A 16,971-nucleotide genomic window follows, 5' to 3' on the forward strand; every position below is an offset into this window, starting at 1 on the left:
ATTTCACTGTATGTTGAAAAAACTGTCTATGCACTTCTGATTGTTTCCATGGTGTCTTTGCATTTTTTAATTATTTTTTATGAGTCTTGCAAATATTTATTCCGCCGTGCTCAAACAGGTCATTTGTGCCAAGATTCATAATAAGAACTCTTAAATTAGCCAGAAAAACACAATATCAGCTTATCAGTAGTAAGATTTGAAAATCACTTGGCTTCAGTAAAATTATATTTCAAATACAATATTTTAAGAAATTGAATTTTTATTATCGGTTGGTATGTGAGTTGTAGTTTCAAAATTGGTTGAAAAAAGGTGACATGTTAAAAGAAGTCTTTTTCTTCCTAGTTATTTGCCACTGCTATTCCATCTGAAGGTCATCAAAATATGACAGAGGACTTTGGTCAACTGAGTTTTACACGGAATAAAATTATGACAGCACAGTATGAATGCTACCAGAAAATTATGCAAGATCCCATTCATAGGAAAGAAGGTAGAGTTTAATTTTTCATAAGATTTTCCAAAGGGAAGTGCCCAACATATAATTAAAGTAATTCAGGATCCTGACCCTTCATTTATGTTCATGTCACGTTTTGGTAGCAATCATTCTTTCAGGCTCTTTATACAGTTTTATAGAAACAACATTAAAGTAATATGATGTATATCACCTGTCTATTGTTCTACATCTTGTAAGACATGAATCTTTTATTTCTGATAAGAAAATGTTAAAGGGATATTCAGATTTTAAAAATTGAGACTGTTTCTGCATTATAATTTCTGAAAATATTAAATGGTTCTGGGGAGAAGAGGCAATTGCACTCTTTTACAAAACCTTTTTTTCTCTTCTGAGATGTTTCTGTGAGGAAAACAAGCATCTGGAGGCCAGAAATGGATATGAGAGTATGTCTGTAGAAGCTTATGTACAGGCACATACAGTTGTGCACCACAACTTCAGAACAACATGGACAAATTGGAAAATCTCCAGATCAGAAGTAGAGGATGTATGGTGTTTGAGCCTTCGAGATAGTTTGAGGAGCAGGGAGAAGGTGGTATTATTTTTTGAATAGAAGACTGAAGGAAGACAGAAGAAATATTTTTCCAATCTGTGGTCAGTCATTCTGCTTGTATTCTGGGAAAGAAATTTGTTATAAAACCCTAGCTGATTCTCAAAGGAAGTTTATTTTAGGTGTTCTAAAACAGATCTACGTGAGTACAGTGAGGGATTAAAACAGGCTCTTGAGGGACACTGCAACATCCCTGTCCTTGAACGGGACAAATAGCTGCAGGCTCATCTCTGAGGAAGAGAAACCATGGCTGCCTCCCAGATAGGCTTTCTGATTGCTTCTAGGATACCGCTTAGTTTTCAGTGAGCTAATAAACACACATATAGCTTAGATATACATTCAAAATGTAAATAAATTCAGTAAAACGGTCTTTGCAAAATCATAGAACCATAGAATGGCTTGGATTGGACGGAACCTTAAAGATCATCACCCTCCTGTCAGGGCAGATAAAATTCAAAGCTCTCTGTTGTGCATTTTTTGGTTTGAATTGGTTTACTTTGCTTTGCCCAGAGAATGTTACCCTTCCATGCTCTAGATCTAACGTGTTTTATGAACCGTAGGGATAGAAAATTTCAAGAGGAATGGTAATGGATTTTAAAATGTATTCTGAGAAATATACCTAAAAGGAAGTGTTTCTATTACATGAAATATTAACTGCTGGTAAATTTTAAGATTTCATTTTTATCTTTACAAAGCAAAGCGTGCAAAAGAGAAACTTAACTTGTCCGGTGTTATACCTTACTTTTGAAAGACTGCTAGGAAGGGTTATTTTATTACCAGTTGTCCACTTGTTTCTAGGTCCTTACTGTAACAGGACATGGGATGGCTGGTTGTGCTGGAGTGATGTTGCTGCAGGAACTGTATCAGTACAGCATTGTCCCGACTACTTCCAGGATTTCAATCCATCAGGTAAGTGTGTGCATGGGCTTTCTACATAAACATATTGCTTAATGAAATAAGGTTTTGGGTGCTTGATGCCTACTCTTTGCCTTACTCAAGCCGCTAACGCATCAGAATTTCAGTAACTTGAAATCCATTATTTGCACTTTACTTTTATCACAGAAAAGTGAAGAGCTTTGCTCTTGGTGATGAGCTTTACCTTCTGAGAGGAAAGCAGAAATGTAATTTTTTTTTTTACCTCAATTTGGCAGCTGAAGTTAACAAGTGTTTCTCCCACAAGTGAGTCTTTTCCAGTAAGCTGAATTTTGCCACTGTGTGAGCATGTGGAAAATGTCATAGACTTCCACTCTTGTCAGCTTCTGCTGCATTTGCTATTTCCCAGGGTCTTTTGGTGCCCGTTTCTATTTGATTTAATCATTATGTGGTCCTGGAAATTCTCCCGTCTGATTCTAGAGCGGTTTCTCTATTGTTGTTTTCCTGCCTGTTCAATTTACAGTGGTAGGATGTTAGACTTCCATTTATATCTTGCATGTTAAAGTAGCCATTTAGGTATCCTTGTCACTTCATCTGTTAGTTCTGTAACAGTTTGATATATTTTGATTGTATTTTGTAGAAGGGAAATGTTTGTTGTTGTTGGGTTTTTTGTTGTTGTTTTTTTTTTTTTTAAGAAAAAACACATCATTAGTTGCTCTTGCCAAGCAAAAGCAATCGCCTCTGGTTTCTCAGAATTCCAAGTAACAAGCAACATCTCTCTAGACATATTAATAAAGCTGTCATTTGTTTGCCAATCTTTTTCATGAAACACGAGGATCAGGAAGTAGAACTTCACTGCTGACTGTTGTGTTTTTGCCTTGCTTTTTTTTTTCTTTTCGACTACTCTGACTGCCTGTAGAAAAAGTTACAAAGATCTGTGATCCAAGTGGGAACTGGTTTAGACACCCAGAAAGCAACAGGACGTGGACCAACTACACCCAGTGTAATATCTATACGCATGAAAAAGTGAAGGTAGGAAAGGAATAAATGCATGTCACTAGTCTCAAGAAACTGATCTGTGAAACTTTCAATTCTGGCATGCACAGTGTCTCATCTAATAACATTTCTTAAAGCTTTACCTGTAATCTATTTATATGATTTCACAAGTCGGTATCTGCAGCCATTCAAACGTGAAATTGGACTAATAGGTTCAGTGAACGTGTACAGTATGGGTTGTATGAGCCCATGTATGCAGGCTATTATTCTGTCTTACACAATCTAGGTAATTATGCTTTATCATGGTAATATAAGGTTCAACCTAAAGATCTTCATTTTTTTTCTGTGTAAGATGATGATTTTTGTAACTGAAAACAAAAAAAGCAAATTTGTGAGGCAGATTCCATAATTGAAAGCAAGATTTTATTATTGGTAGCATTGAAATTATTAATTGAAGTAGTTGATGATAACGTCTTGTACATATGCCTAAGATAACTTTACCAGTTCTTCATTATTATTTTGCTCTCTATCTAGCTTTTCATAACACTATAATTTGGCTGCAGATTTATTTGATTGTTCCATTTAGTCTTTGATAGTTTGGAATCATTGTTAATTTCTTTTTCATTCTTCAAACAAAAGGTTGGTACAAAGAAAATATCTTTACTAGAGAAAAAAATTATGGGAGCAAAAAATACACATTCGTATGTGAAACACATTATTTTCTTTAAGAGATGGACGATAGGTGAATCCATTCTCAGATAGGAGTGCACTGAGCACGGTAGTAAAAATGACCAGTTTTTATATAAATACTCAGAAAAAACTTAGTGTGTATTTAAAAGCCTAATGTTTTTAACATCCAAGAGAGAATTTCAAGTGTTTTAAATGAATCTGGTTTTTGCCCAATAGAAAGAGATTTTAGTAAGATAATGATTGGCAGAATTCTGGATTTATCAGTAAAGTTTTGATTTTTTTGATCCTATTACAGTCATTTTGTAAGTAGAAGAGATGTATAAGCATGTTCTTCCTTAATAATTCTGTATGAATCACATGTGCTTGGTTTTATTCTTCTGTTGCAGACTGCTCTGAACTTGTATTATTTGGCCATCATAGGACATGGTCTTTCAATTGCCTCACTTCTGATTTCTCTTGGCATATTCTTTTACTTTAAGTAAGTATATTTAAAATTCTTTACCAAATATTAGCGCTTGCAACAATGCTAGTTTCAATGTTTTTGAAACACAGGCTTTCCCAATTAATTAAATGGAGCAACAAAGTGGAAAAAAAAATCAGTATATTGGTTTGGCATTGAACATGCTGTTATAATAAAATTTCAGGTTTCTTTTCTCAAAAACCTAGAATTCCCTATCTGCTAATTCAAAATTATAGCAGATGTTGGGAATCGGGAAAATGGCACTTAGAAAACACACCCAACTACTAAACAAGCATTTCTGATGGAGAAGGGTTGCTTTTTTGCTTGTTTGTTTGTTTTCAATATTAACTTAAGATGTGGATATGTCAAGCATGGGTCCTACTAAAGAGTAAATGGAAACCAAAATACTGATGGTATGTAAGTCATACACATGGTGTAAACATGGCATATAAGTCACATTCTGAAGTAAATAGCCACATAACACAATAAATTGTGAAGAAAATAAAGCTAAGACCAACATTAGGAATGACAACTATAAAAATAATCTTAATTTTCCTTATTCATTGTATTATTTTTGTGAGAGTTCTGTTCTATCCACTCTTTAGCAGTTACTATGTTATCTTGCAAGCAAGCCTGAGTAGTGTGTTGCCAACATAACCAATTTCATAACTTGCAGCATACCACGTGGGTCTTTAAAAATTGTCTGCTTCACGCTTTGCTCACTTTTTTTGTGTTTGTAAGATGATGAGGCTTAGAAAGCCGAAACCAGTGTCACTGCAGGGTTGCCACATGAGCAGAGCTGAGGCAAAGCGCAGAGCTGTCAGTGACGAGCTTTTCTCTCTGCCAAATGCTGCATTGCGTGGTGTAGGCTCTCCTTGTTAACTAGCACTCCTTCAATCATTTCTGCATTGTTTCTCATTGGAAGAGAGGGATCTGCTCTACGATAGATCCATTTCACAATCTTAGCGGTTTCTCATCACTGTACCCTTCCATTTCACTTCATCTTTTTTTTTGTTAGTTTTTTTTTCCCTAATACATAAATAGGAGTAGCACCTAGATCAGTAATGGTTGGGCTATTTCAGATTTTGCTTTTCTCTTATTCTGGACTTTGAGTTGATTTGGTAGGTGTACTAGATACCTGCTAAAAAATTCCCCTTTTTTGTCAGATCTGGCAGAAGGTAGTGTTTCCAATTCAGTTATGCGTTATTTGTCCAAGTTCTGGAACAGCACTAGAATAAATTCCTTACAGAGTGTTTCAAGTTTATAGTTCCTCTTTTTGAAATGTATTTAAAATGATTTTTCAGCTGTTTCTGACTTCTTTTCCTATTTCCAAATTCACTTTCCCTCCACAAAATAAAAATTTTAGATGGTCCCAAGGTTTGATTTTTGCATTAAAAAATGTGATCCCTTCATTGCGAACCTCATAATAAAGTTGAATAGATGAAAAAAATCTGACATGGCAGAAAAAAATGCATTGCCAGACATTTGTAAGGTAAAAGCAAAAAGCTTTTGAATATGATTTTAAAAGCTCCAAGACAGTGAATTTTTATGTGCTACAAATGCAAACCAAGCCAATTTTATCTTCACTTGTTGCACTTCCTACAGAAAAAGGTGGTTTGCTTTACTACCATCATAACTGTTACGTTTGTCATACCCTCCAGGAACTTCTTTCTCCCTTTTGTAGAAGGATCCTGTCTTCAGAGAAGCACATGGAATTAATCTAGACTCAAACACCATAACTTCTAGACTGTGGTTATGTTGGGATATAAAAGGAAATTACAGAATTTAAAGGAAACTAAAGAAAGTTCTCTACAAGTTAATTCTCTTGGGATGTGCAGTTCCTTTAAAGTATTTTTAGTACCAGAAGAATATTTAAGGATCTAGATTAATACCAGGATGCATTATGTATCAGCTGAAGCTTCTGTAATTATTCATAGCTTCTTAACAGGTGGACTTTATTTATTTATTTATTTATTTGCTATTGTGTGGGGAAGCCTATGAATTTATTCTCTTAGATTGTTTCCAGACAACATTTGCTGTATAGTATCTTTGGGTTTAATTAGAGAAGCGGGAAACTTATTCATAGGAAAAATGACAGCTTTTTTTTTCCCCAAAAATCTTCAGCTTTTTCAAGTATCAATTACTTGATTTTAACTTTTTTTTTTTCAGATTATTTGAATTTTTTTTTTCAGAGAACTGTATCATTGGAAATATCAGTTCAATTAGTGACTTGTGCTCCTCAAGTGGATTTTTGTTTTAAAATGGGTTACAGACTAGGAAGTCCAGTCTTTCTAGAGAAATCATCAGTGAAGACAAGAGTAGTGATTTGCAGTGACTCTCCTTTCTCATTCTGTTACATACTCAAAATTGTTCATAAGTTTCATAGATAACTTTTCTTAAAAAAGTTCCATGGTTACTTTCATAAAGAAGGAAAAGTGAGTTAACAGAAAACCTAAAAGAGCAGGGCATTGAGAGAAAGGAAAAAATCTGAAATAAAGGAGAAGCTGATGATGAAGCATCACCCAGTGATCTGACAGCACTTGCAGAGTCTACTAACACTGAACTTAGTCTGGACAAACACTGGATAAGATAAATGGAAAGATATTGGTGTCTTAAATCACTTTAAGTTCACCAAAGCATCAAGGCTAATTCCCCTTGGGTGTGTATATGGATCTCACTTTTTTTTTTAATAGAAATTAGAAAATGACATCTTCTTTTCTTCTGGAAATAATTTTTCCATAGTGCCAAGACATACAGAAGTGAAATTAAAAATACATAATTATAATACATAAAAGTACATAATTTAACAGGGTTTTTTTTGTTGTTGTTTTTTGTTTTGTGCCACGTGGGTAAAACATTCAATAATAGGTCATCTGAATGCTGATAATCATTATGAGAATTAGATGATTAAAGGACATAGTGTCACTAAGAAAAACAGTCAGAAGGAGGAAATAGGAAGGCTAACAGAAAAGGGAGGGGTGGGGTGTGTAAGGAAGAAATCCCTTTATTACCAAAAGCAATTTTCATTTTTAAATGTCAGCAGTTTTGCTTTCTTGTTTCTTGTCCGGTGATCCCCTCAATCCTTTTCTGCTTGGGTGGAGGTGGGTGTGGATGGGTGTGTTTGAATATTCAACAGGAACAGCTGCTGGATGACCCCGGGAGATGGCCCCATTAGTTGTACGTGCTTTTCCTTGCCTCTGCACTGAATCTTAACAATAAGCAGACAGGCTTCCAGAGTTCTTCAGGACTTGTTTATACAAAACTGTTAGCTGGAATCCAGTGCTGCTTTCCTTCTTTCTATATGAACCATATAGGAAAAAAGTGCAGAGAGATACATATTCAAAGAATATAAAAACTAAGCGTATTTTGATAATCAAACTTCATGTGTTGTTTAAACACACAAACATTAAAAACAACATTAAAAACAAAAGTATTTTTGAAGCCTAATGAAGTATACTTTTCCACTTAATTTATATCCATATGTATTTTCCTCAGTCAGATAAAGATTGGATACCAGAAGACAGTCTAGGATCAGAATTGATCTGTGTGCCACACTGTATGGCAGCACTGGTTTCTAGAATGCTTTCTCTGACCTATATTTGGGGGCATGAGGCTGGAAATGCCTTATGGCTCCAAGGTGAGATTTGCAGAAACTCCAATTTTGTTCGATGTTTGTTAGAAAAAATCAGTTTCTTTGGAAAACTTGAATGAACAGCACTCCTATCTCTTGTAATGACACTGTTAGATTTGCTATTCCTATGCTCAGTGTTGGGTATAATTGAGAATCACAGAATTGTAGAATCCTTACAGTAGGAAGGGACCTTGAAGACCATCTAGTCCAACTTCCTTTCAGCTAGATCAGGTTGCCCAGAGCCTGATCCAACCTCGCCTTGAAAGTCTCCAGGGATGGGGCATGAACCACCTCTCTGGGCAACCTGTTCCACTGCCTCACCACCCTCCCTGTAAAAGATTTTTTCCTTATATCCAACCTAAATCTATCCTCTTTGAGTCTCAAACCATTTCCCCCTTCCATTTACTCTGCACTGGCAGCTAAAGTGGCTGGCTATTGCAAGCCCAGCAAGGTGCCTCAGCACTGCAGTATTGCTACATTTAGGGGGGAATTCAGACTTAGAGGTGTTCAGTCATAATCTCACAGATGGCAGCCTCACTCCAGTGGCTCTTCAGCCAAGTACGTACATCAATTGTCTGGACCTGTGGTTTCTTTCATTCTGAGCAGGATTAATAGCTGGGATTACAACAATACATCATCAGTAGGATAAAACTATGCTGTCTCACAATGGTGTAATTAAGCATTATTATTTTTTTTAATAGCCCTTCAAAATATATTTTAGTCTTACATGCTATTGCAAGTTTCAAAAGAAATGTTGAAAATAAACACAAACATTTTGCATATTGTATTTTATGACTTTCATACTCTGTTTATAACTTGATTATACATAAGCCAAGATAATATTTTTCACTCCTTCACTTATTTGGGTATCTCTAGCTATAGGATTGCGGAAGAAAAGGGACCAATAATGTGAGTAAAATAGAATTGCCCTCCAAAAATCTTGGCAGATGTGAGTAAATTGAAACGTAGACTGACACAGCTTCCTCAAGCTTGGTTGTGATGTTGAGTTGGAAGGTCATCAGACACTAACAAAAGCAAAATGTTTTCAGAAACGTGTTATTACCTGTATCCAAATTATTTTTAGGTAAAAACTGTTATGCAAGTCCTTAGTTGTAAATGTATTTGAACTGAACATATTTGTTTTCCTCTTGTTGTCAAATGAACTAGAGATTAAGGGAAGGTATTGCCTTTCACATCATTCTATTAAATTTGGACTGGAGTTGAAGAAAGAGTTGATGTAAGAGTACATAATAAAGAGCTTTAGTATTACAAAATTTCAGAGTTGTCCCCAATTACGCATAGCTGTCCCCTTGTGTATTCATTTGTTCTTCTTTCTCTTTTCTAGGAGTTTGAGTTGCCAAAGGATTACCCTACATAAAAATCTCTTTTTCTCTTTTGTTTGCAACTCTGTTGTAACAATAATTTCACTGACTGCAATTGCCAACAATCAGGAATTAGTTGCAGCTAATCCAGTAAGTGAAAGTATATCTGGCAGCTTTGTTGATTTGTATGTGAAAAATTTCAGTGATGTAGAAGGGATAAATGAAGCATGTATAGTTGATGAAATGTTGTGTAAAGCAAGGGCAAAATGTTCAATAATAATGCATCCATGCTACGTATTGCAACAGATGTCAAACAGTGATTTGGGCACTTCACGTTTAAGGTTGTAAAATAATAAAGCAGCCTCAGAGACTAAGTGTACTGAAGTACTCTTCTGAATTTGTACAGATGACTTATACACTGAAACAACTGCAAGAAAGTAGCCTGTTCTCGTGATGTCAGTGAGGTTGTGACAGCTGAAATTTGGTAGTGTATTTTGGCTCTCTCAGCAACTTTTTTAGGGCTTTTGCTTTCAATCTTGAGTTGAAATGAAAATTCTTTTTGTCTCTCTCTTATTGCGTTAAGTGTGAATGAGTAGCCACTCCTGCAAGGCTAGGAGCTGAAATGCACATACAGATCCCTAACTATGGCTTTATTTTTAATTAGACGTGGAAGATAAGTTTTAATTCTGTGACGGGGTAAAAATACCTGATTCCAACAGCTTCTGGAAAAAGATCAATTCTCTCTTCTGTGAAAGCTCATAAAAATGCTGAAAAACAGGCTTGAGTTAGCTGCTAATAATCATTAATATGTGAAGTAGCAGAACACGGTAAAGCCTTATTGAGTTGTGGTGGACAAAGGAAGGGCAAATGATGTCATCCACTTGGGTTTGTGCAAGTCTTTGGACATGGTCCCACACCGCATTCTTGTCTCTAAACTGGAGAGAGATGGATTTTGAAGGGTGGACGATTAAATGGATAAATAATTGGTCACAACCAGAGTGCTGTGGTCATCAGCCCCATCCCTGGAGGGGTTCAAGGCCAGGAGGATGAGACCCTGGGCAGCCTGATCTGGTGGTTGGCAGTCCTGCCCGTGGTTGCAGCGGGGTTCGAATTAGATGATCTTTAAGGTTCCTTCCAACCCAATTAATCAAGCACACTGAGGATGTTTGCTTCTTATATTTGCTTAGCTAAAATAGAGTGACTATAAAATATGGAATTTTAAATCTATAAAATAAAATATTTTTTCCAAGTACTTCTCTGTGTGATTTTAGCAAATTAAGAATTTATATTGTACTGTGCTTTCTTTTCTACAGGTTAGCTGCAAAGTGTCAATGTTTATCTACCTGTACCTAATGGGTTGCAACTACTTCTGGATGCTATGCGAAGGCATTTACCTGCATACTCTTATTGTGGTGGCTGTTTTTGCTGAGAAACAGCACTTGATGTGGTATTACCTTCTTGGTTGGGGTATGCAATTTCACACTGTATTTTCAGCCATTGCTATCTTTAACTCCTTTTCATGAGCAATTGAACAGTTGTCCTGTTGCTTCTCTGAGGTAGATTTGAACAATGACAACGTGCCCTTCTTCTTTGTCTGTTATGTTTTAACAGGCCTAGAAATATGAATATAGGAAGTTGTATGTAGCTCTATCTTTGCTGAAAGAGAGATTGTTTCTTTTGTCAGGAAGTGACTCCTCCTTTGTACAGAGAAAATAGTCTCTTATAAAAAGACATTAAGAAGTAATTATTCATTGTTCCTCATCTGAAGATATTTATTCAGGAATGAATGTTTGTTTTCAGAGAAGTCTTGCCATGTCTAGGGTGGAGGGTCAAAACTGAATGGCTAAGAACTTATTTTTCCAGCGGTTCCATTTGACCTGTATTGTTCACTCTGCAAATACAGAGTAGCTGTAGCTAACAACCTGAAGTAATGTCCGTGTTAGAATTAACAAGCCAAACCTGGTGGTTTCAGATACTGTAGAACAGCATATGCACAAAGTGCGAGTGAGGACTTTTTCCTCAGCTTATTGCATGGGCACATTCAGCTAGAGCGTGATTCGGTGCCTGTGTCACTGGCTGTACCACAGTGGACACAGCTGAGATGAGGCTGAGCTAACCTGTACTCAGTGGTTTCTAAAAAATAGGTATCACCAGGATGGGAAGCACCTCAAATAACTATTCTTTTAAATTTTGTACATGCCAGATTTCTAGCCTGTTTAATTTTATTTCTTTATTTTTGCAAGGAATGTTGTCTTAGGGATACCCAGAAAACACCAGGACGAACATAGTTAACATTGTTAATCATGTTATTTATATACAGTTACAGACATATGTATACTTATCTTACTTAGCATTGAGCGTTACTGCAGAGTGTAGCAAATTTACAGAAAACCATCTGTGTTAATATTAATTGTTGCATTCTAAATAATTATAAATTTTGATTTGTCTTTTCTTTCTATACATTGATATGGATTTTTGGATAGGAGAGTGAGAATAAGGTTTAATACACTCCTCTCTAGTGTATCTGGGAAAATAGAAACTGGATTGATCCTTTTTTTGCTCTGTACTTACAAATAATTTGGATGAGGTGGAGGATCTCTGCAAAAGATGCAAGTTGAGTTAACTATTTATTTATTGGCTAATAAGTTTATATATTAAGAAAATGTTTTGTATTCGCAGGTTTTCCATTGATCCCTGCCTGCATACATGCTGTTGCTCGAAGCTTGTATTATAATGACAAGTAAGTAGAATCTCAAATTGCCTTTCAAAATGATTATTTTCAGTTTAAGGAGAAGAATAAGGAATAGAACTGATAACAAAATACCAAATGTTTTTCTTTCCTTGCTTCTTTTCCCTAGCTGTTGGATCAGCTCTGATACTCATTTGCTGTACATCATCCACGGCCCTATTTGTGCTGCTCTATTGGTAGGCATTTTTCAAATAATTTTTCTTACTTGACTTTTTAAAATTGTTCTTGGTGGCTTATGAAGTAGTTTTAGGCTCTTTCCTAACAGTCACTCATTTACAGGATTCCCATTTAACCTATGTCTTGGCCTTTCTATGGAGCTGTTATACAAATCTTTGCTACTGAATAAATAAATTTGAAGTAATTTAAGACTTCACTTTACTTAAATCAATGTTATATTTAAATTATTCTAAGATTGAATTTAACCAAATAAATTCAGTCACTAGTTAATTTCTAAATCGAAATAAGTTCATAATAAAAGAAAATGCTAACATAGACATACTAAACAGAAGCTTGAAGCTCATCTCGCAAAGATATTAAATGTGTGTGTAATGATTTTCGTTATGACTTTGAGTTTGTGCAAGGAAATTAAGAATGATAACTTTAAGTAACCTTTAGAAACACTTTGGTTTCTGATCTGTATGAACTTCGTCTGCTTTTAAATGTTTTTGGATGTTCATGGGGCACTTATATGCATAAGAGAAATTGCTCTGAAGACTGTTACATAAATGCAGTGGTTCTTGTGATTCCGTTTCAGTCACAGTGAAGTTGACTGGTGAATGTATATTTTGTAGATCATTTTGACACCATGACACATCTGAGATCCTCTGCTCAGGAAGCCAGAGGTAGTCTCCATGATATTATTGAGATCTATGGCCCTTGACATGTTACTGATAATACCTTGCTCTGTTAGGTTGTCCACACATGTTGCCTTAAAGACAGGTTAACTAGTACTTTAATTTTTAAAGCTAGAACTAGATCTAAATCCTGTAAACTTTTCTTCTCTTCAGTGTACACAGAAGATGAAATCTTGTCTTCTCAGAAAGCAATATTATTTTTTGCTGACTTGAACGGCACCGTATTTCACCTTTCATTGTAATGTGGGATCATTACTTCCTCTGTGTAGGTGTCACTTCACAGATCTGTTGCTTTAGAAAAGCTCTTGAAAGCTGAGATATAATTGCTTAAACAACAGCAGAAAAAAAAAAAACAAAAACAAAAACTGCAGTGTGAGAATGATACCACTCTTTACTAATTGACTTAGTATTTAAGATCGCTTTCTCCTTTCCAGCAGTGGCCTCAACAAAATCATACTGAAACAGTGGTAAGGATCCTGCTTACTTCAGATGCTCGTATAGGATCAGTCCAAAACTATCAAGTCTTCTTTCCACTCAAGGCAACACTAAGAATGTCTTTTGGTTTTATTAGGAGCATAATGATCTGCTGTGTGTGATTGATTTTGGCAGTATCCCTATCCATTGTCTTTGCAATTTACAAATAAGTATACGTTTGATTTTCGTATATTTTTTGTGTACTGCATGTTTCTCACCTCAGTGCAATCAGCAGATATATTTGAAAAGCAGAAAAGAATGACAGATTAGACATGAGTACACATCTTGCCTGTGACATGTGTAATGTGACAATACCATAAAAGATTTATTTATTTATTTTTCTTTTAGGTAACAAAAAAATTAATACTTTGATTCAGAAAAGATAGGCCAGAGATAAGACAGAAGATGAAATGCATGTGTTCAGACTTGGTGAACAGAACCCTCATTTGCTTCCCAGCTTGCTTGCCAGATACAATTTTCACACTTTACTAAGCATGACCTGCTTTAGTAGAAGTTTAGGTAACAATATTAAACTGCAAATTAGATAACAAGGGAAAAGACACAGTTTCTATTTGCAGGAGGAAGATCTCAAAGGGCATGAAGAGAATTGTCAAGGGGGTGCTGGAAAAAATTGGCAAAAGCCAATGGGGATTAGGTCTTTAAGTCTTGTACATTACTGAAAAATCCTACAATTACATAATGTTAGCAACAAAAATGCTGGTCCCTGCTATTACACAACTATGACCAGATCCCTGCCAAAGAATCTGCAGATGGGAGCAGACCTAAATTGCTTTTTGATTGGTGTTGTCTTCAGTTGCTCATTTAATTGTTTATGTTTGCCTAAGCAGCCACAATTAAAGAAATAGAGTGAGAATGAAACAGTAGAGAGTGATGTTAGTTATTACAGTAAGTTTGCAGACGGTACCAAGCTGAGTGGTGCAGTTGACGCGCTTAGAGAGTAGGGATGCTAACCAGAAGGACCTTGTCAGGGTTGAGAGGTGGGCCCTTTTCGAGTGTCAGTTGATGAAAGATTCAGCGTGAGTCTGCAGTGTGCACTTGCAGCCTAGAAGGCCAACCGTATCCTGGATTGCATCAATAGAAGTGTGACCAGCAGGTTGAGGGAGGTGATTCTGCCCCTCTACTCTGCTCATGTGGGACCACACCTGGAGTACTATGTCTAGTTCTGGGGTCCCCAATACAAGAAGGACTTAAAGCTGTTGGAGTGAGTCCAGAGGAGGACCACAAAGATGATCAGAGGGCTGGAGCACCTTTCCTAAGAGGACAGGCTGAGGGACCAGGGGCTCTTCAGCCTGGAGAAGGCTCCGGGGGGTTCCAGGGAGATGAGGCTGTGAGCAACCTGGTCGTATTGGGAGGTGTCCCTGCCTATAGGAGGGAGTTGGAACTAGGCAATCTTAAAGGTCCCTTGCAACCCAACCCATTCTATGATTGTATGATTACAGTAGACAAATACTGATAAAAGTAGAGGGAGATTTCAGAGTTGGATATGCTAGTGTTTTAGTTAGCTTTGGCACCACTAAAATAACAGATTTTTATTTAGCTATGCCATTATTTGTATAAATAATATGCAAGGAATGGTTATTTTGTCCAGCAGTAAAACTATGTATGAGGGTCTTACCAGTGTCTTAGACTGACATCTAGTGATTTTGTACTAGAAGGAAGTTCAGGAGCCCCAGTTTGTTTCTGCTTTTGTCACTGACCTGTTTCATGAATTTAAGCTGGACTTGGTTCAAGAAATTGAAAGCCTAGCATTCATGCGCTCAGCCTAGGGAATGTATGTAAGTTGGGTATAAAACATGTCTTCATGAGCACATACAGGTGCATGGCCCAAGGAAGCCAGGCTCAGATAGGCTTAGATCTGAAGCTGCATACCTGTATTAAAAGCAAGCAATGCGCACCATTAGTGTGTAAGAATATTTGAGTTTATGGATCCAACAATGATTTGTTTATAGCAACCAAGAATTAATTTAAGCAGAATTTAAACCAGTAGGGCTAAGCACAAACTGTACATTGGACAGAAGTAGAAATATCAGAGACCTGGGGAATTTTTAAATCAGGAACTGCAAGTCAGAGACTGCACATAACAACGGCTCTGAAGGCAGAACCTTAAGTTCTACCGAGTTCCTAGCATAGGCTCCAGCACTTCATCTAGGATTCCCTTCCCTGCCTTTGTTTCTGTCTGTTCACTTGCCTGGATCGATGTTCGTGTCACTGTGCAGCTGCCAGTACTTTTCTGTGTGTTCATGCTGCAGCTGGCACAACAGGACTCCTCTGAGGCTTTGCTAACCATAACAGTCAATCTGATGATAAAATACCTTAAAGTAGTTCCATTGGCCTATTTTTCCTTAAGTGCAAAGATCTACTCTCTATCTCGCTCAAATCAAGACTTATTCTTTTCAGTAAGGATTTGGTTTGTCCTTATACTTGCTCCCTATACATTGGTTATATGTACTTTTACTAACTCTCATAATGCTCTTCTTAAGTGGATCCTATTATTTGTCTCATTTTTCTATCCTGATGTTTACTTGCAAGCACTGAATGTGTTTATTTTAATGGTTGGTGGTGGTTGTTGTGGTTGTTTTTGGTAGGTAAATAAAAAATCAGAAAAATTTTGTGCATTTACAAATGAAATAATTTTCTGAGTGGTATTTACTTATATCTGCTGCTACTTTCATCCTCAGTTAGCATTCTAAGGACAGTATTATAGGGATTCGTTACGCTACCAAAGCACAAGAGGGGTGAAAATTCTGAGAGAGCCTGATGCTCTGCTAGTAATTTAAGTGAGATTAAATTTAGAAATGGAGTGTGGATTTATTGTCTGCGTGTGCCACAGGGAGTTGGATGAGAATCGTGGGCTGCATAAAATCTTAATGAATCCCTTGAGAGAGAACCAAAAGACCTTGGTTGCTTAAACAAAGCCAAGAGGTAGTTGGAATATTCCAGAATGAATGCAGTAGTTTCCTATGTTAAACGATTTCCTGCTAAAATGATTTAAATAGCATGTAAGTAGAATATAAATAACATAACATGTCTGTCAAGGGCCATGTTGCTGTAACAATACAGAGCTGTCTATCATGAAAACCGTAATTGACATGAGAGGAATTCTGCCAGGGTTGTGGAGAACATGAAGACACACGTGGTCTGGGTTGGCTTCCCTGTTTGTACTTGTACTCCAGAGAGGCAGAGGCTTGCTAGACCAGGAACACCTATTTATTGTAGGAGGGACTTTATCTTTTTGATGATTTCTTTCTTCCCCCTCTTCCCTTGTTTTCTCTATGTAACTGTTGACGAGAAAGACAATTTATCTCAAGAGGAGATAAATTGAACTAGGCTCTACTTCTCTGCCTTCCGTAGTGGGAATCTAGGCAGCATTATCTTGCCTCTTGTGTCCTTGGGCAAGGTGCTTGGATTGGCTGAGCTCTCTTCAGGGTGCCTTTAGCTGTTGTTTTATGGTGGCTTGAGTGTAGTGTCTCTAGGGCGTTGCCATTGTTTCACGTTGGATTAAAATACAACCCTACCATTGCTGTTTCTCTAGTGATTTGCATTCTTAGACTGTTGCAAATGATGTGTGTATACGCACATATGTATGTGAACCTATTGCTTTTCTGGTTGATAATGAGTGCTAACATGCCGAATGAGATTTAGTATGGATACCTGTGAATTCATATTCATAGTTGAAAAAAAAAAAAAGGGGGAAAAAAAAAAAAAGAAAAAAGGATATAGAAGCGTTTTAAAATACAAAGATGGGAGAATGTTATTCTTTACTGGACCAACCTAAAAGGCATAATCTCTTAATAAATACATAATGCCCAGATCAGTTTCTTTCCTTTGGTATAAAACAGGAGA

At 36.6% G+C, this 16,971-nt stretch overlaps 1 protein-coding gene and 1 long non-coding RNA gene across 5 annotated transcripts in view; one reads left to right on the forward strand and one right to left on the reverse strand.

The window, feature by feature from the left end:
• Nucleotides 1–16,971, forward strand: part of CALCRL (calcitonin receptor like receptor) — a 65,047-nt gene that overhangs the window by 36,942 nt on the left and 11,134 nt on the right. For both annotated transcript variants that reach the window (XM_010713340.4, XM_031554129.2), the window contains 8 exons: nt 343–487; nt 1,857–1,967; nt 2,851–2,963; nt 4,004–4,095; nt 9,054–9,180; nt 10,344–10,497; nt 11,710–11,770; nt 11,889–11,955. In XM_010713340.4, the coding sequence (XP_010711642.1) occupies nt 343–487; nt 1,857–1,967; nt 2,851–2,963; nt 4,004–4,095; nt 9,054–9,180; nt 10,344–10,497; nt 11,710–11,770; nt 11,889–11,955 (870 nt within the window). The remainder of the gene's footprint in view (nt 1–342; nt 488–1,856; nt 1,968–2,850; nt 2,964–4,003; nt 4,096–9,053; nt 9,181–10,343; nt 10,498–11,709; nt 11,771–11,888; nt 11,956–16,971) is intronic.
• Nucleotides 1–16,971, reverse strand: part of LOC104911628 (uncharacterized) — a 167,760-nt gene that overhangs the window by 20,920 nt on the left and 129,869 nt on the right. The window contains exon 7 of one of the 3 annotated variants that reach the window (XR_014884269.1): nt 482–7,374. The exons of the other annotated variants lie outside the window; for them this stretch is intronic. This is a non-coding gene — a long non-coding RNA (uncharacterized LOC104911628). Of the gene's footprint in view, nt 1–481; nt 7,375–16,971 lie in introns of those variants that run through there. 3 annotated transcript variants of the gene reach the window in all.

Source organism: Meleagris gallopavo, chromosome 7 (genome assembly GCF_905368555.1).
Source record: "Meleagris gallopavo chromosome 7, MGAL_WU_HG_1.1, whole genome shotgun sequence".
Taxonomy (NCBI): Eukaryota; Metazoa; Chordata; class Aves; order Galliformes; family Phasianidae; genus Meleagris; species Meleagris gallopavo.